Source organism: Octopus sinensis, linkage group LG5 (genome assembly GCF_006345805.1).
Source record: "Octopus sinensis linkage group LG5, ASM634580v1, whole genome shotgun sequence".
In the NCBI taxonomy this organism is placed as follows: domain Eukaryota; kingdom Metazoa; phylum Mollusca; class Cephalopoda; order Octopoda; family Octopodidae; genus Octopus; species Octopus sinensis.
In genome coordinates, this window is record NC_043001.1 from 115,594,831 (window position 1) to 115,615,952 (window position 21,122).

The following is a 21,122-nucleotide window of genomic DNA, read 5'->3' on the forward strand; positions in this document are numbered from 1 at the left end:
ATTTAAATTTAAACCCAGGCCTAGGTGTTTTGGAATGAAGTTTGTTACCACACAGCCACACCTGCACCTATGTATGTGTGTGTATGTGTGTATAGCTGTATATGTATACATTTATTTCTATATATATGTATACATGTATATGTGTAGATGTATATATATATATATAGATGTACATGTAATATGTACACATATATATTCACATACATACATGCATACATATATACACTCATACACACATACACACACACACACACACATACATAGGTGCAGGTGTGGCTGTGTGGTAACAAACTTCGTTCCAAAGCACATGGTCCAGAGTTCAGTCCCACTGTGTGGTGACTTGGCATGTGTCTTCTGCTATAGCCTCAGACCAAACAAAGCTTTGTCAGTGGATTTTGTAGACAGAAACTGAAAGAAATCAATCGTATATATATGTATGTATATATTTAAGTGTATGTGTGTGACTTTGTTTCTGTGTTTTACCCTCATCACTGCCTCACAACTGGTGTTCGTTTATTTACATCCCCATAACTTATTGGTTTCACAAGAAGAAACTGATAGAATAAGTACCAGGCTTATCAAAATAAAAAAAACCTACTAGGCAGTATCTCATATTTTGGTTTGCCCACACAATTTATCTTTGTGTGTGTGCGTGTATATATATACATACATACATATATATATGTGTGTGTATATATATATATATATATATATAAAAGGGCTTAGTAAAATAAATTACTTTGCCACATACTGAACTCATTAGAAATAGTAGCTAAAAAAACTTTCTTAAACTATTTCTAATACTTAAAGAAAATCTCTCTCATATAGTTTTTGCTCAATTCAACTCACGAAAGTATGGATGAAAATGTCGAGTTTGACTAATCTTGAAACGTACGTTCTCAAATAACCTTTGCATTTGATTTTTAATGTCTTTACCCCCATACTTTCGTGAGTTGAATTGAGCAAACACTATATGAGAGAGATTTTCTTTAAGTATTAGAAATAGTTTAAAAAGAAATTTTTTTAGCTACTATTTCTAATGAGTTCAGTATGTGGCAAAGTAATTTATTTTACTACGCCCTTTTATATAATGTAATAATTTGGAATTTGCCTTAAATGGTCCCTTTACATACTGAACACTTGGTGAAATTGATTAATAATTAATTAATTAATTTTACCCTCAATTGTTGAAATTATAATATATATATAATATACTCTTTTCTCTTTTACTCTTTTACTTGTTTCAGCCATCCGGCTGAGGCCATGCTGGGGCACCGCCCTTGTTGCTACCCTCTCTAAGTCCAGTTTGCCGTGGCTGGCCACTGATCTAGGAGAGAGTTTGTAGCTGCTGCCCTTAGGTTACCTTCGTACCTTGCAGTGGGTTCATCTGGGATCCCGGAAAGCAGCTTGTCTAGATGTTTTTTGAAAATGTCCACATCCCATCATGTAGATTCGTTCCATGACCTTACTTATGTGTGACGTCAGGGAGACTGGCCTGTAGTTTTTGGCCTCTGCTCTACTCCCTCCTTTGGGATAGGGCATATGGTGCCTTCTTTTAGCGCCCTGGGCAGTTTACCGTTAGCCAAGGAACCACTGAAGAGCTTCTTCAGTGGTCCCGCTAGGGCATGCCTGCATGTTTGTAGGAGGACTGCTGGGAATCCATCTGGTCCAGCAGCTGAGTTTATTCTCATTTCTTCTATGGCAGATATTACATCCCTCTCTGTTATTTCTATGTGGTCGATGGTTGTTTGTTGGTTTTGGAGTGTTGTGGCATCAAAGAAAACTTCTGGGTTTGTGATTTGCATGTGCCCCAGAGGGGATGTGAACACACTTTTATACTGTTCCTTTAGTATTTCACTTATCCCTTGGGGGTCCTCAGTTAGAGAGCCCTTTTTATCAAAGAGTGGGCCATCTTGCAGTGTACCGAGGTGCTTTCTTTCGCAAATTTAAAGAAGGCTTTAGGGTTTGTTTTAATATTCTCTATGGCCCTGGCTTCTCTCTCTGCCCTCTCCTTCTCATAGGAAAGTTTGAGTGCAGTTTCCGTTTCAAAAAAGTTTCAGGTGGAGACCCTCATTGTTTCTCTGCCGTGCATTCAGTTGCTTCGAGTAGCAAACTTATGGCATATGTTCTGTATTGTTGTCATGAAATGTTGGAAATGTGTGTTGGTGTCTTGTGTGGTGATGAAGTCACTCCAGTCATGTTTCGGATCTCTTCGTTTATCTTCTTCCAGTTTGCCTTATGGAAGTTTAGACTGGATAGACCTGTGGTATTTTCTAATGGCTGCGTCTCAACTAACTCTCTCATACCATATATCATTACCTCTACTAAGTTGTGATCTGAGAGAATTGTTGGTGTTACCATTATGTTGTGGATGAGCATCAGGTTGCTTGTGAAACAGAGGTCCAAGACATTCTCACCTCTTGTTGGCCGAAGCACTGCTTGTTCCATGAAAAACTTGCGTGTGAGAGCCAACAAGGACTCTGTCTGTCTCTGTTCAAGTGATGTCATTCCAGGGAGAAGATGGCCATCTGGCCATTTGACTTTCGGAAGGTTAAAATCTCCCAGCAGTAGAATGGTGTTACCTTGGTCCAGTTTGTCCAGGACTTCTTCTATTCTTCTGAGGCTATCTTCAAACACTCCTTCATGACTAGGGGTGTCTGGTGGCCGATATGTGACACATATTACTATTTTCGGTTGTTTCATGTGTACTATCAGTGTGTCACAGACTGAGTTTGAGTGTGTCAACAGTACTATGGGTGTGACTCTTCACGGACGTACAGGGCAACCCCACCATGAGTTCTTTCCTTCCTGTCTGACCGAAAAACAGTATACTTTGGTACGTGTATTTCTGCATCTGCTATACTGCTTGACAGGTGCGTTTCAGTCAGCGCTATGCATATTGCATGGTTGCTTGTGCTTAAGTCCCTAAGGTAAGGAATTTTACTCATATTAGTGGGTTTCACCAGACCTCTGACATTCAGCAGAAGCACTGGTGAGATATTTGGGGTGTCAATAAAGGCTGACGGTGTGGCACCTGGGCTGGTGTCAGCGGTGGCCACCCTGGGTCCCTTGATTGTGGTGGTCTTGAGTGCTGTTGTGAGTGCCCCTGGCTCTGAAGACGATGTATCCAGGCCAGTTGTCCCACAATTTTCTCTGCTATTTCCACAAAATTTCTTTGTTCTGCTGCTGCCGTCTGCATTTCCTCTGCAAATGTGCGCCTCTCCTTGTTGGGGCATTACGCACTATGTCTGCATATTTCTGGGGCAGCTTGTATTTGTTTTGGTTTTGGTTTCGGTCTTGGTTTTGGTTAAGGCATTTTGGTCGAATGGGTTTGATGCAATTTCCATAGGGCCTGGGATGAGCGAACCTGCATCCTTCTCCTGTTTCTCCATGCCAGCAGGTTCCATTCCGGAAGAATTTGCATGTTATCTGGGTTTTCTTGTCCCCAGTTCCTCTCTGTTTTCTCTTCCTCCGTTGGACGGTTGTCCACTGGTTCCTTCTGCATATATATATTTTATATGTATATGGATTTCGTAGAGCACTACTCTGTGTCTCATATTTTGTTTTGCCCACTCAGTTTGTATCTATCATATTTGTGTCTGTATATATATATATATATATATATATATAATACACACACACACTTACATATATATATAATACATTATGTATATGTGTACATTCATATTTATATATCAAAGACTGAAAGGAAATCTGCAATCAAATAACTTTACTCACACTTTTGCAACTGAATCAGTGGAGGCAAAGATGCTCTCATTTTCTTGACAATTTTATTCAGCCACATTGCAGAAATCACAATCTAAGTGTATGTCAAAGTAAACTCTTACACTGTTGTACCACTGAATTACAAATCATGCTCATCTATGCTCGGATAATCACACAGCTTCCAAGAGTACAACTATTCGTCTTTGCTTAGATAAAATGACAAAATTGTGGGTGTTAAGTCCCCATGAAGGGGTCTTTCTAACTCTGGTGAGGATGTAGTCAATTTGGCTAGTGTGTCTGCCAGAACGGTAGTGACTGGCAGTTTTCCTGAAGTTAGTATTGAAAACCATAAGATCATTTGCATCGCAGAACTCCAGCATCCTGGTTCCTTCCTCATTGTTGGAACCAAAACTGTAGCCTCCATGTAAGTCATGGAGGTCCCCCTGTATGTTGTCCACATGTCCATTGAAGTCACCTGCCACAAATAGAAGGTCCCTATCATTTGTCAACGAGGTAATCTGCAAGAGGGAGTCATAGATCGGTCTTTCTGTCCATCGGGTAGCCTTGGCTGAGCGGCATAGGCCGAGATAATGGTTGCTACTCTCATATATATATATATATATATATATATATATATATATATATATATATATATATATATATATATATATATATATATATATATATCTATATATACATATATATATACTTTAATGAAAAGCAGCAGAAATTTAACAAAAGCTGTTACCAGAGTTTCATGTTCCCATTCGATGGACAGTTTTGTTAAATAGAACAGAAATAACGATATGATCAAAAACTACTTAAAGGATGCCCCTTTAAAAATAGACTTGTTTCATTGGTCCTTTCAGTTACAGTCTTTAAGCAAGCAATGAACAAAATAAATAAAGTAATGAATTCAATATAATTCATCCAATTATAAAAACCGAAGAAAACCTCAAATCAAAGAGTGGATTCAAAGACTATATAGATGATTATATACAAAATATAATTCAACTAGTTTAACGTGACCCGCTCTAACGCATGGGTGAGGGTGTGGTTGTTATTTTCTGTTGCTTCCTTTCTGTTTCTTTCGCCCCATTCCCAGCTTTGTTTCTCTCCCTTTCCTCTCTCACTTTCCCACTCTCTTACTCTTCCTTTCTCTTCGGACTCTCCTCTCTTTCTCTTACTCTTTATCTTTCTCTATCTTTCTCTCTCCCCCATTTATAAAAAAATAAATTTCCACACTTAAATTACAAATCCGCTTCCCCACTTTATCATGTTGAAAATTTGATTGAAATCAGGCAAAAGATGTCCAATCTAGACCCCCAAGTGTCCACAAAATCATTAAAATCTCCGTTTTCAAACCAAAGCAACTACTGTTGTGCCCCAAAACGTCTCCCCATCAATTTCTCACCTCAAGTTATTCTCTCCTGTAATTTTAATCCCCTCCAGCCCCATTTAGACCCCATTTTACATAAAATCAATTTGTATCAACGTTTGCCTTCTTCATTTTATAGATTACGCAGATATACCCAGCCTTGCTCAGGATTAAAATAGTTTTATTATTGTTTTACTTGTTTTGGTATTATAACCCACATTTCATTTGGGTCTACGTGGCCACATTTTAAAAGATGATGAATTTTTTGCCTAGAGGCCATGCTTTTCAATTGAGCAAACTCACTAGCACTTTTAACATAGGTGTGCATATTTTCGCTCATCCGACCACATATGTACACATTATATATATATATATATATATATAATATATATATACATATGCATTAAATATGTAATATATATGCATTATATATACATGTCTACACACACACATATATATATTCACATATATATATATACACTTTATACATGTACACATATATATATATATCATCATCATCATTATCGTTTAATGTCCGCTTTCCATGCTAGCATGGGTTGGACGATTGACTGAGGTCTGGCGAACCAGATGGCTGCACAGGGTCCAGTCTGATCTGGCAGAGTTTCTACTGCTGGATGCCCTTCCTAACTATTATATATATACATATGCATTAAATATGTACTATATATGCATTATATATACATGTCTACACACACACATATATATAATATTCACATATAATATATAACATTATACATGTACACATATATATATATATCATCATCATCATTATCGTTTAATGTTCCGCTTTCCATGCTAGCATGGGTTGGACGATTTGACTGAGGTCTGGCGAACCAGATGGTGCACAGGGTCCAGTCTGATCTGGCAGAGTTTCTACTGCTGGATGCCCTTCCTAACGCCAACCACTCCAAGAGTGTAGTGGGTGCTTTATGGCTTTTATTATTGTCTTACGTGTTTCGTATTAAAACCCTATTTCATTCGGGTCTACGTTGGGCCACATTTTAAAGATGAGGAATTTTGCCAAATACTTTTTCTTATGGCTGTCTCACTTCGAAGATGACATCTGTGGAATTCTTTCCAGGTACAACACCAAACTGCATCTCATCTAGTTTCATTCTATTTCTATCATTGAGCCATAACTCTCTCTAACATTCTGACTTGGTCTAGCAATTTAATACTTCTGTAATCGTTTCTATCTAAGGCATCACTTTTATAACCCTTGTAACTATTATACTACTACACTTGTCATTGAGGATGGTGCTTTCCTGAATAACCTGATAACTATGCAGGTGACTAGCTGTATCCTACACCACCGGAATTCTATCATCTCGGTAATGACTCTTGATGGCTTAGGGGCTTTCATGTCCTGAATTGCCTTATCTATTTTACTTCTATCAACTCTGAGGCTAGTCCCTCAATTGGTTCGATATTTGGTAAACTCTCCTCCCATTCATATTCCACATTTAATAACATTTCATTGTGACACTGCTATACATCTTACTTCTATGATTTGCTAAGTGCAAGCATACCATTATCCATTTGCAAACATTTCTCACGCACCAAATCTCTATTCTCTTCTGATACACTGCTTTGCAATCCGAACATCTCATACTGTAGAACATTTCTAATCTCTTACCTTCAGCTACTCCTTTGCTATGCATACCTGACGCCTAGCTGCCCTTTTGGCTACCTGATATAATTCTCTGCTTCCTCTGGTTTTTCCAGTTTTTTTCCAGGCCTGGTCTTTTTGATTTTATAGCACTGTCAACTTCCTTGCTCCACACCATGTCACCCTTGATCTAGCTGGGACTCTGCACCAACCACAAGTTCATCTGTAGCCCTCAGTAATTGTCTCACAAGAACTTCCAATTGTCCTCTAAGCTATGTGTCCCCAACTCTTCCTCTCTTTCTTCAGAAGCTTCCATTAGTAAATCTCTAAATTTTTGTCTGTTTGCTGGGTCTTTGAGCTCCTAATACTGTAGGAAACATATATATGTTATATATATAATGCTCACAAGGGCTGCAATCACCCAAAACAATGGATCATTCCTGAGCCTCTGAGAGCACATATGTATACATTTATGTGTTCTCTTTATAGCATTAGGAACATTTTAGCTCTTATTTCTAATATCCATTTTCCATGCTGGCCTGAGTTTGACAATTTAACTGCAAATGGTAAGCTGGAGAGCTACACAAGAGGCTCCAGTATATTTTGTTTGGTTTTTATGGCTGGATACCCTTCCTAGCACCAACTGCTCCAGTGGTGTACTCGATGCCTTTTATGTGTCACTAGCACAGGTCCATCTTACATGTCACTGGTACAAGTGCCATTCACACATCACCAGCACTAGGCCGAATCAAGGTTCCACTTAGCCTGATGCCTCTTCCCAAGCACACCAATTTGCCGAAGTCCTGGTCACTTGTCACTGTCTCCCATGAGACTCAACATCCAAAGATCACATTTCACCTCACCACCTCAACCCACATCTTATCTTCCTGGGTCGAACCTCTTCCACAGTTTCCTTCCACATAAGAGATCAGCACCTCTTTATGCAGCTGTCCCCATCCATATGCATCATTTTGACCATACAGCAGTCCTCTCTTCTGCACACTGTATCTGATGCCTCTTATGCCCCAATTTTTCTCTAAAGACGCACTTTGTTGTATGTGCAATTGACAAAAACAGCACAACCAGTGGAGCATACCAGCTTCATTTCTTCAAGTCTTCACATGTCCTCTGCAGTCACAGCCCTGTTTCACTGCCATGTAACATTGACTGTTCACACATAGGCATCATACAATCTGCTATTTACACTGAGGTAGAGGTCCTTTTGTTACTAATATTATCCTCTCTCTTCCAGAAGTGACAGGAATACATTCTTTTCAAAACTTGGTCTGAATTCATCACCCTCCCCTAACTTACATTGCCTTCCTTCCTTCTTGTTCCAGAATTACACACCCCTAAGCCTTATGTTTCCTTCTCTCTCCTACTTCTTTCTTTTCTCCTCTTACTTCCACTTGCCATTTCTGCTTGACTACTACACAATCTTCTTTAGTTTGTCAACAGCCACACCCTCAGATGCTGCTTTTCCGGCTCCTTCTTTTCCCTTGCATCAAATCTTCTCTTTATCATTCCATTCTGTTATTTCTCTTCTCACCTCTGTTTGCCATTTTATTTCTTTTTGTGCATTAGCATCTGGCTTTTCATCATCTTAATGTATATTGTTTCATCTTCTTGAATTGGATGATTTCCTGGAAACTTTTTACCTTCCTTCATTTCTCTGGGACTTTTTACCAATATCTTTGTTTTAACAACACTGAATTTAAATATTTCTACCACATTTTAAATTTTTAGTTTAAACTGTCTCTCATTGTTTTCCCATCTGCTTTCCTTTGAATGCTTTCCCAACCTCTATATATGCTTTTGTGAAAACTTGCTCACACATCAATAATATCTTCCACTTGTACTTATTGTCCAATCTGTTTCACATCAATTTTTTCATATGTTATACACACTCTCATCTCCTCACATACAGGCTTTTACACAACCTACCATAAAATTACACGCATACACTACTATACTTGCGTATCTATACACATAGACATCACATTAACACACACACACATACACACTCGGGTAGGACAGAGAGAAATATAGATATATGTACCCAAGCCCCATTGCTGCTTTGACCATGTTTTCTATGGTTGGGGCCCTTCAAAATGCCAACCACTTTACAGAGTGTACTGAGTGCCTTTTACTACCTGGCACTAACATCAGTGAAGTCACCAAGTAACTAGAAAGACAAGACACTCTCAATAAGTAGGAATAGAATGGAGAAGGTGGCTTTTGTGCCAGGTGATGAGAGTTAGAGTATGGATGGAGGTACAGAATTGGTGTCTTGCAGTAGATGAGATACAATTTGGGTAACCAGTTGGAGTGAGAGAGGAAGAGAGATGTTGAAGAATGTATGGAAGGTGACACTCAAGATATCATGAGTGACAGGAACCAAAGATTGGATCAGGGCAAGTGGCTAGTAATTTCATGAGATGGTAGCAGGAGAGTGGGAGATGGAAGAAGGACTATTTTAACGAGGGTGTGAAGGAGAGTGGAAGAGGTTTGTAAATCTTACATCTTAACACCATGGAAAATCTGAGATAAAATTGTTTCAAAATTTTACTGCTGTAACTAATGGTAGTCTTATTTGATATAGAAAATTACTTGTACTACTCTCACAAGAAATGTTTAATATTGAATAACATTCCTATATGCATCACTTTTTATTTTTTTTAGGTTTTAATGCAATAAAGAGTAAGTATATAACATTCTTATTTGTTGTTTATATTCAAAGTAGATAGAAAATTTCTATCAGTTGAACTCAAGTTGTAGGAAGGTAATACAAATCATATATAGTTCACATGTTAGTTTGCTCTTCTATCTGCCTTTTCCAATTAGTATAATAGAATCTTTTGTAAGTGACAGTAAATCAAAACCTTATACGTGTAAACTTTTGCAGTGAATCTTTATGCAAATAAAATACTATTGAATTGTGAGGAAATGAAATTTAAAAGTATAATTGTTTGATTATTTACTTAATGCAACTGTATATACTAACGATTTATATACTATAGATTAAATGATTATATTATAACTAACATTCCAAAAGACTGGGAGAATATCTAATTAATCTAGCTAATGGCCTTCCTTTTTGTAAGGAAATATTTTGTGAGTGTGTATATATATATATATATATATACATATATATATATTCAGTAATGAATTAAAGCAACTCTAATGTTGTAAAACATATTGGTTGCACATATTCCATGTATGTATTTGTTTGCCAGAGTCACTGCAGCATAGCACTTAGGCATGACTCCCTCATCATAGCACTGGTTGCTAGACAACCTAAAGGTCATACACTGAGTCTTCTTCCATCTTGATTTTGGCCTGTAGCCTCCCCAGATTAAGAGTCTGTCATCAGTAGTGAATATGATCTTGATGCTGGTTTTTTCATCATCATTGCAGAAGCATCCAACAGCATGGCTGAGTACGTCATGCTGATAGCATAGGTGCTAGTACACAGCCCTTCTTGACTTCATGAGTGACTGGGAATGTGTCAGAGGAAGAATCTCCTTGATCCAGTACTTGAGAAAGCATGTTGTTGTGAAACTGACACACCATACTGGTGAATTTGTCCAGGCAGCGCCGAATCACTGTAGTTGAAGGAGAGTATTAGGCTGGTCACCAAGGTAAAGGTGTATGAAAGCAGCTTTACTGCCTATGTTATTGTATGCCTGTGAGATTTGTATGGTTTAGATATGTCCACAAACACCAACCACCGAAAAGCTAAATTGCTTTGATATCACTGCCCCCCAAAAATTGTTGGAAATCACCTAGTTAGACAAGTCAAAAGTTGAGACCCATCTTGTTCAAATGCCTGACATGCAACTCCCTCAGAGATTGGTTTACAGTGAACTGATGGAAGGCAAGTGCATGCAAGGTGAACAGAAAAAGTGCTTCAAGGATACCTCTAAGCCTCACTGAAGAGCTTTCAGATCAACACTGGTACCTGGGAAATACAAGCTCAAGACTGGCCCTGCCTGACTACACCAAGAGAAGTACTAACCTCCTACAAACAACAGGATTGTGAGGACATGGTGAAAATGCATACAATGCAGAGCCAACTCTTTACTTTTTCAGCCCCAGCAGACTACCATGCCCAATTTGTGGAAGAGCCTTCTGAGCATGCATCAGACTGAATGGCCACAACCAAACACTGTGATCCATCTTCTAGTCTCACGAGATACCCTTGGTCATTGTCAACAATGGTGGATTAGTTGTATATGTATATCATCATCATCATCATCACCATCTCAGTTGTGGTTGAAGATTGGACATCTGGTCATTGGTGTCTGACATTAAAAGAAAAGACAATTTCATTCACAATCCTCAGAGGTGTAAATAATCGTATTTTGCAAATTAGAAGGCCTGATTTAGTAGTATAGATAAAGAGATATAAAGTGCTAGATAATTGACTTTACGTTCCAAATGATGAAAAAATCAATATGAGAAGTATAGAAAACAGCAAATTATTAGAACCTAGCCATTGAATTACAGAGACTATGGAAAGTGCTGGTAAATGTATTCCAGTACTTATAGGTGCATTAGGAAATAATCTCTAAATATTTGAAAAGATGAATAGAGGAAATAGGTATAAACCCAGTTTAGTACAGTTGCAGAAAACAGTATTATTAGGGACAGCTAGGATACTTAGAAGGGTTTCTTGGCATCTAAGGTTACGTGTTTGTAGCCCAATGTTAGGATTTTTTCTTTTCCAACAGTCTAATGTGTTGTGTGTATATGAATAATGATAATGGTGATAATGAAGTATTCAAAGTGTGGGGCATGAAGGTAAAATATACTAATAATAACTGGAGCATTGGGCATGATAAAAAACATATGAACAAAAAGCGAGAAGCTATACCTGGATCCTCAACACTACACACTTTTTATTTTATTTTAGTTTATTTTTATTTTTATTTATCTATTTTATAATTATTCTTGGAATTTAATAGGACTTACATCAGCAAAAGGTAAGTTTTGTTTTTTAAGATTTTGCATGAGGAAAAGATGAAATTTAGTTTTAGACATACAAATTATTAAAGACCATGTTGCAAAAAAGTAAGATATTAAGTGGTCAACCATCAAGAACAATTCGTTCTACATAAATGCAGCCATAGGTACTCATAATCAGTTCAGGTAAAGGTTTTGGAGAAAATTTCCTAACATAAAAGCAGAGCCTAGAATGAAAGGCCTAAAGGTTTACTTTGGCAAATAAAAATGAAATTTTTAGCTTGCAGAAAATAAAAAAAAACACTATTCCAAACTGGATGTAGCCACACTCATTATGTAGAAAGGGAGCCAGTAAACACTCTATACTATATAACCAATGTAAACAATAAGTACACAAAAAGTACAAGACAGGCTTATAGAGAAAGGGATTTCATTCATAAAAGGCACTCCCAAGAAATAAAGGAAATTTCTCAAGTTTGATAATAGTTGGTATCTTTCCATAACTTAACTGTCTTAATCAGCATTAGAAATGAGTGTGTTGAAAGCATAATAGGTGGAGTAAGGATAGGTTATAAAAGTCCAGGGAGCAACTGCCTTTGTTGACAACAGAGAGGTTCTCTCTGTGGATGCTAAATGTCCGGAAAGAAATTGCAATCAGGTTATTCCAGTTGTATAGACAACATGCATAACATCATATATCGTTGTCGTTTAACATCACTTTCCATGCTGGCAAGGGTAGGACAGTTTGATAGGAGCTGGCGAGGCAGAATCCTGCACCAGACTTCTTTTACTTTGGGCAGGATTTTTACAGCTGGATGCCCTTCCTAACACCAACCCACTCACCAGAGTGGGCTTAGTGATTTTTACATGGCACAAGCACAGGCAAGGTCAGTTTTGGAAAGGTTTGGATGCCCTTAGAAATGCTAACCATTTTTCGGTGTAGACTGGATGCCTTTTTAAGTGGCCAAGAGGACAGGATTTGGAAGTGGAAGGTCAGCATAGTGTATGAAGTGGAAATGCAAGGAAGAGACATAAGTTATACATAAGTTATTGTACAATAACTTATGTATAACATAAAACTCGCTTTAAAGTGTACCTTCCTTCTGGATTTCATAAACAACATATTGACAGAACTCCATCAATATAACAAAGTTTAATATTAATTCTATTCAATCTCTTGTAACATAAAGAAAAAGCCCATCAAAACACTAAGATATACTTTGACCTAATTTAATATATATATATATAAAAAACTCCCAATTTCCTCCTGGAACTGATGTTAATTAGCCGGCAGCCTAAAGATAAACTTTATAGCCATATCAGATTTCAACATATCCCTCATCACTTCCCTTTATATCTTAAACAGGAAAGAATAAGGAAATAAACTTGCCATGAAAAAATAAATAAACTCAGTTTGCTTCAAACTACACTTGTTGAAAGACCCTGAATGAAGGTGCACAGCAGATTATGCTGGGTTGCATGTGCATTTGTACATATTCTGTGGAGCAGAAACCTGTTGGTCATTTTAACCAACTAATTATGTATGACCAACTGTAAAATGAAAAGAAAAATTTGATGATGTACCAGTCTCTGTATTTCTTGTAATTGTTTGAAATTTACACTCCTAATAATATTCATGATCCAGAGGAATGAATCCAGAGTCACCCATCAAAAGAATCAAAGCAAGATTGCTCATACTAAGTGAGCATTGATGCTTATTACTACTTTATTCAATTAGCCATAACCTGAAATATACCTGGGAGCTATTACAGTACCCACCTGGATAATTTATCCCTTACACACTTTCTGTCACACACACACACACACACGCACACAAATGTCTATAGAAAACAGATGTTAAATGATGGTGATGATGATGTTTCTTTATCATCATCATCATCATCATTTAGCATTTGTTTTCCATATGTATGTATGTCATGATTCAGTTTTATTTCAAGATTTCTTGCCAGTAGAGAGAGAGCTGATTTCTAACCTAGATCATTATATTAGGTTTGTTGTGCTTACGTTTTATTGAGATTTTCACTGGAACATTCCACCAGTACTCTTTTTTTTATTATGAGTGGCTATGACTTCTACCATACAGTGGGTTTTATTTCTTTGTCCTGGGGTTATCCTTCTGACAGGTTACCTATTAGAGAATATCCTAGCTACAACATCATATCTTATCGGAAGATAATACTGAGATAATTTTTTGGACAACTGCTTATGATGTGGGTGATGTCTTTGGTGTCAACTCACAAGGTCTGCATGGTTTGTCACATTTCACTGCTTTTCCCACATCTCTATCCATTTTGTGCATCAGGTACTTCGTTGATGTTTCCTGTTCCAGGATTGCAAACGCATCCCCTTCAAGGTGGAAGGTCATAACCCGGCTGTTGGTCAATGATAGACTGCTTTGATGATCAATGTTACTATCATCTCAGAGCTTTCTACTAACATATACATGCATAGTTTTCTGCTCATATATGCTCATCTTTGCATGTATGTACGTACACATGTATGTATGTATATGTGGTATAGTATATATGTGTTATTATGAAATTGAATGAAAGTATTTTAGAAAGCCAACACTGATCTAGCTTGTTATAAAAGAGTGTAAACAAAAGCAAACTCAAAACACTTCAGCTTTTGCCTTATATTTCAATATTTCAGTCTTAAAAAGCCTTTGTCGAAGTATTTGTAAAGACCAAAGCTAAACTCAGTCAATTTCTCTTTATAAAGCTTAACTATTGAAATACAAGGTAATTCTTAGTGGAAATATAAGGAAGATGCTTAATGTTTGAGGATCTATTCCTTATTTTACTACATATATTGTTTTTACATATTTCATTGCATACATAGGCAGCCTTGGCACTGATTGGTAGGGCTGATTCATAAATAGATAAATTCCTGCAGGTAGCTTTCTCATGAAAGAAAGAATTAATGCACCATTCTTCCTATGACTTCAAATCAGAAATAGATGGAGCTACACACACACACACACATTTATATAAAGAAAGAAGAGAGAGTGGGGAGAGCTGGTATTATCAGGATGTTTCATTTCAAAGTCTGTATTTCTTTATACAGTTGAACAAGATATATGTTTTCCTTTGCATGAGAAGTCAGCATGAGTTATCTACAAATCTGGCTAAGAAAGTTCAAGAGTGACTGGAGCTAAGTGCTCTCACACTTTCTTATATGTAATGGTTAGGATTTTACATTGTATTTATGATTAACATAATTTTGGTATGGTTTTTAAGGAGTTCATTCCTTTCAAATCACTAACTACTTTGTATCATAGTGTATACTATCATGTCAGTGACACTAGAAAGCTGGTCTTTCTGGTTTCTCTACACTGTAACACTTTTACTGCTCTCCTAGTAAAGTTGTTGTCGTTCCAGCTTGCAAATTTCTTGCCTCTTACATGTCTAGTCTATAAATCTTTCATTAAATGTTAGGTTTGTTTCCCACTTTGTAGATGGATCTCCTTACTGCAGCTTGTGAAATCACATCCTTCTATGCATCGTTATCATAGTATTTATTTATCTAGCTTATGTGCCACACTATGAGACTGAACCCAGACCATGTAGTTGAGAAGCAATCTTCTCAGCCACACAGCCATCACTGTGTTATCATATATGATATATATATATAATTATTTTAAATTAATCATAAATTATTTCTCTTTTCTATAACATATTTAATTATAGATACCACTTTCTTATTGTTAATAACATTAAAGAATAATCCAAAAACTAAATGTATGTGTGGATACTGTTTCTTCTTTGGTTGGGGTGTAGCATTGATAGGTGCATGGCAGTAGTGATCAGTCATGTCTATGATGATGTGTTTGATTGACAGTATTCAAAGAGGAATCAGATAAAAAATTTAAAGAAAACAAAATGATTGTATGAAAATCATATATTCTATTGGTTAAAATAATTACAGTAATTTAGTGTTACGGACATGCTCTTCTTGTAACTCTAATCTGTTACCATGACCATTTCTGCAGCCGAAACCACCACCATTACTACTACCATTGCTACTCCTCTTCTTACTACTACTACTTCTACCATCAATACTACTACTACCAGTACCTCCACTACCTCTATTACTACTACTGCTGCTGCTGCTACTACTACTACTACTACTACTACTACTACTACTACTACTACTACTAACAATAAAAAAGAACATTAGTAATTTTCAAATTTTGGCACAAGGCCAGCATTTTTAAGGGGAGGAGAAAAAGTAAATTACATTCACCCCTATAATTGGTACTTAATCAAACTTAAAGCAATGAAAATCAAAGTTGATTCAGGCAAGATTTGAACTCAGAACATAAAGTATGAACAGAAGTATCACTGATCGATCATTTTTTCCATGTTCTTATAATCCTGCTCTTAATGATAATAGTTTCAACTTTTAGTACTTTTAGTGGGCAGGGCAAGTTGATTACATTATCCCACTACTAAATTAGTATTTTATATTATTGACCCCAAAAAGATGAAAGGCAAAGCTGAGTTCAGTGGTATTTGAATTCAGAATGTAGAGCCAGAAGAAATACCACAAAGCTTCTTGTCCAACACAGCAATGATCCTGCCAGCTCATGCCCTTATAATAATAAGGTTAAATGTCTCAAATTTAAACATAAGGCCAGCAATATTTAGGGGTGAGGATAAATCAATTATATCGACCCCAGGGTTCAACTAATACTTATTTTATCAAGCCTTCTCCCCTCCCTCTAAGGATCAAAGGCAGTCAATCTTCACAGAATTTTAAAACAACATAAAGATGAAAAAATGCTGCGAAGCATTTTGTCTAGCATACTAATGATTTTGTCACCTCACTACCTTAATAATAATTATAATTATTATTATTATTGTTGTTGTTATAATGTCTATCAAATTTTGCACAAGGGCAACAATTTTTGGATTGAGGGGATGAGTCAAGTTGACTTCAGTGGGATTAGAACTCAGAATATAAAGAATTGGAAGCAATACCAAAAAGAATTTAGTTGTATAGTTTCTTTTTTGTTTATGAAACATGTGTAAGCTGGTACGAATTAAATATTTTATACACAAACTTTCTTGTTTTGTCATGTGTATATATTCTGTGACATACCCAACTGTGGATTCCTAACAATGCATGGTTAATAATGTAACTTCTTGTGGTCTCCCATTAGATACACACATGGCACAAAACTACCTCCCTCAATACTACTCCCTCCTCTGTTGGGGGCTTTTGTCTTGTAAATTACTTTGTGATCTCACCAGTGCTGCTGTCACATAAAAGGCACCTAGTACAGTGTGTAAAGTGGTGAGCATTAAGAAAAGCATCCAGCTGTAGAAGCCATGCCAAAACAGACAGTTGAACTTGGCACAGTCTTCTAGCTTACCAGCTTCTAACAAAGCATGTAAGCATTGAAAACAGACTTTAAATGATGAAGTGATGACATAACTATATATCCATGCATACATACATACATATATATATTTAGAAAGAGAGAGAGAGAGAGAGAGAGGGAGTTGAGTGAAGGAGAAAAGGAGTAGATCCAACTTACGCAGAGTGCAAATGACAGAGAAAATTAAAGGGGAGGATATAAGTCTAACAGCTGTTTCTGGGAGATAAGAGATCTGTCATAATATTGGTAGATGTATTCATCACAGTACGTAGGCCATAATGGAAGGCAATCAGAATTGGATAAATTGAGCTGCCATCAAGTTCAAAGGTGGACAGATTAAATGTGGAGAGCAAGCACTATTAGAGGAAGGAGGTAGGAAGGGGTTATGGCGAGTGTTAAGACAGAATGGTGAGAGGAAATAAATAAACTAGTTCAGAAAGAGAGTGGGGGGGGGCGCCTTAAGAATGGGAGTATTAAGGAAGTGGTAGTCGATGTGGAGTGTTTAGAGATGAGTGGGAGGGATGCAATGGGTAGTAATTGAAGGGTAGTCAATTATTGGGTTTGTGTATAGTGTTGAGATAGTGAGAAAAGGGATGACAATTATTTGAGGGAGGGAAAGACTCTAATTAGGCAGTAGAGGGAGATTACTAAAGTATGAACAGAGATATGAGATAAGATAAATGGAGGTGCATAGAGTGGGGAGTTAGTTGGTGATCAGAGTAGCTGTGGTTAGTACTATAATGAAGGTGGATTGGTGGTGGAGGGGGAGTACTGAGGTTTGCAAAGGTGTATGAAATTGGGTAGAGGGGTGGATGTTGATTGTTTAGTAGCTAATTGATTGTGGTAGTTGCAAGTGCTCTTGGTTGAAGATGAGAAATGAGATAATGGGGAAAGAATACAATTTGTGAGGGAGGTGGTATGTTGTGGGTAAGAAGAATTTTCAAAGGTAATCATGAGAAGGATGGTATTACTGGAGAAGATGCGTTGCTTCGCTAACCTTGTTGTACCCCAAGGTTAATTATAATTAATGATAATCATTGTTATGAGATTACATAGATTTAATAAAATGAGTAAATGATGAGTAGAACCTGTGTTTACAAGAGAGTATTACATCTGAGAATCTATTAAGTAATCAGGGATTGTGGTTGCAAAGGATGATTAGTGATCCCTTACAAATACCAAGGTTTGAGCTGAACGAGGGAGCCTCCTTATGATGGATCGGGATAGAGTAGTTTTGGAATTTGTGGTTATGTATTTAAGTTGCTAAGGTGGTAGAATATTTAGAATTTGGATTGGAGAAAGAGTCCATTTGTGCTCAGTAGCAGTGCTTGAAATCGACATTCTGTCGTTATAGACCCTTACTTGATGGGAGCATAGTATTATTACTCTGCACTTGTAGACTACAATTTTGCATTGACAGAAACCTCCAAGAGGGCTGAATTGAAACACCTAATAATTGCAAGTTTTCCTACTTGCTCTGTGGTTTTCCTACCTACTCTGTGGTCTTCCTACCTGCTCTAGGAAAGAAATGTGCAATTTTTGCCTTAAGTTTAGTGTTGGAGATATAAGAGTTCTTTTTACAGAAACCACTTATCTGCTGAGCTTGGTTATAGTGTGGGGCATGATTATTAAAAATATCTTTGTTAGTAGATAAGCTGGAGATTCTGATAAAAATGTCTGTGACTATTCTATTAGGAGTAAGTTTAGGGTAATTTGATAGGATGTAGATATATTGTAATGATTGATAGGGTTTCTAGAAAGGTGATATAGATTTAAGATGTTTCCAGTGTGTGTCATTTTCGAATGAGATACCTAGGTTATGATTTTTAAAAATCCTGTGGAATTGATTCCCTGTAAAGATATCCGAGTCTAGGTTTGGATCATTTGAGCACTACTGAGTGTCTTCTACACTGAAAATCTCTGGACCTCATCTTCTGGCTATATAATATATATATATATCGTGTAAACATACAGGGGTTGGACAAAATAATGGAAAGACCTTAAAATTTCAAACAAATTTATTTTAATATGGGGTAGGACTGCCTGTAGCAGTAATTACAGCTTGAATTCTACAAGGTATGAACTTGTACAAAGTTTGAGTTGTTTCCAAAAGAATTTTTGTCCATTCTTCAGCTAAAAGAGTCCCCAATTCTTGCAGTGATGATGGTGGAGGATATTGACTCCTTTTCCTGTTTTCCTAAAATGCACCACAAATGTTCAATAATATTGAGATCTGGAGGCTGTGGTGGCAAGATAAGATGTTCAACTTCTCTAGAATGTTTCTCATGCCATTCAGTAACAACTTTAGCTGCTCTATGAATTGGTGCATTATCATCCTGAAAGATTGCATTTCCCTTCAGAAACAGTTCTGCAATCATAGGATGAATTTGATCAGATAAAATGCTTAAATAGTCTGCCATGAAGGGAAATCATTGGGCTGGCAGATTTCCAAGATATAGCCCTCACCTCCCAGATCATCATAGATCCTCCTCCATGTTTAACAGTTGGAAGAAGGTAGTCTGGGTCAAATGCTTGTTTTGGATGTCTCCACATGTATACTCGGCCACTGGTCAGAAATATGGTAAAAGATGACTTGTCCAAGAAAATGATATTCTTCCACTGCTCTAGGGATCAGTTTTGTAGGTTTTACCCCACTCTAAATGCTTTGCAAAGTTGGTTTTGAAAGTAGTGGTTTTCTGATTGCAGCCCTCCCATGAAATCCAGCTTTGTGAAACTCCCAGCAATCAGTTTTATGGAAACTGGGTTCTTGAGATGGTTATTAAGCTCTACAGTTATTTTGGGAGCTGTACTTTTGTGATCCTTTCTAACAATTTGCGTAAGAGTCCAACAGTCCTTATCTGAAGGTTTTGGTTTTCTTCCAGAGTTTTGTTTTGACTAGAAGGTTTTTCCCACTTCCTCAAAGGCTGTTATTACTTTTGAGACAGGACTTCATGATGCACCAAACACTTCGGCTGTTTTCATTACGCTAGCGCCTGCTATACGCATACCACAATTTGACCTCTTTGAAAGTCCAATAGATGTGTCATTTTAATGAATTTCAATTAACTTTTTCTGTTGATATCTGAAAAGAAACAGCAATTTTAGCAAAACATATTAAGCAACACTAATAATAAATCAAAAAACATAAACATAAACAATCTTTTGACGGTTTTATAGATATTTGAAAATTATGATGCTACGTGTTTCCATTCTTTTGTCCAACCCCTCTAGATCTTCAGATAGCTGTTCCTGAACAATGGGTGCCCAGAAAAAGGACTAGTATATAAGACCAATAACATGGGTTTGAACAGTAACAAATACATATATTGGAATGATAGGGAACACCTTCAAATAAAGATATAAATTGCACTGGCTTTGTTCAGAGCCAAAAACAAAAAACACACAATAATCCTAGCCAATATAGTATAGAGACTGAAAAAGAGAGGTGTGAGCAACATCCAGATAACCTGGAGTATTATTGCTGAGGCCAACAAGTACAGAGGACGAGGCAGGAAATGCAAGCTTTACATCACTGAAAAATTAAATATTATCACAGCAAAAGTGAATATTTTAAATATTAGGGATGAAACCTTCTTCCCTTGCATGTATAAGCTGCATTTCACACTCTGAAATTTCAAGCAGATATCCCCACCTACTCTGCCTCCCGTGCAACCTGGATAGATTTTCATTCCAAACATCAGTTATATGCATTATATGAACTTCATGCATAAAAAAACACATGACCTCATAAACTTATGCTGTGCTCCTCTCACAGATATATATGGGTCTCACACATATCCATGACATTACAAGTTATATACAAACTTATGAACCCATAACACCATAAGTATCACATGAATTATGTGAAAGATATGTGAAACCTCACAATAATGAGTACACACCCAAACAGACATACTACAGATCCAGAGTTCGCACCCGCTGACAGCTGCAGCGAAATTCATTTTTGGACTTTCTTCTATCGAAGGCATTCTAACAAAAATGCTTCCGTATAAATGGTG

General features: G+C 37.0%; 2 protein-coding genes across 2 annotated transcripts in view; both read left to right on the forward strand.

The window, feature by feature from the left end:
* The window catches only part of LOC118763568, a 34,427-nt gene extending 23,542 nt beyond the window's left edge, over window positions 1-10,885 (forward strand). The window contains exons 5-6 of the mRNA XM_036503147.1: window positions 9,417-9,434; window positions 10,827-10,885. Of these exons, the coding sequence (XP_036359040.1) occupies window positions 9,417-9,434; window positions 10,827-10,885 (77 nt within the window). The remainder of the gene's footprint in view (window positions 1-9,416; window positions 9,435-10,826) is intronic.
* Window positions 10,886-11,713: 828 nt separating this feature from the next.
* Window positions 11,714-21,122, forward strand: part of LOC115212247 — a 37,232-nt gene continuing 27,823 nt past the window's right edge. Inside the window, exon 1 of the mRNA XM_036503006.1 lies at window positions 11,714-11,719. The gene's annotated coding sequence lies outside the window, so the exon portion shown is untranslated. The remainder of the gene's footprint in view (window positions 11,720-21,122) is intronic.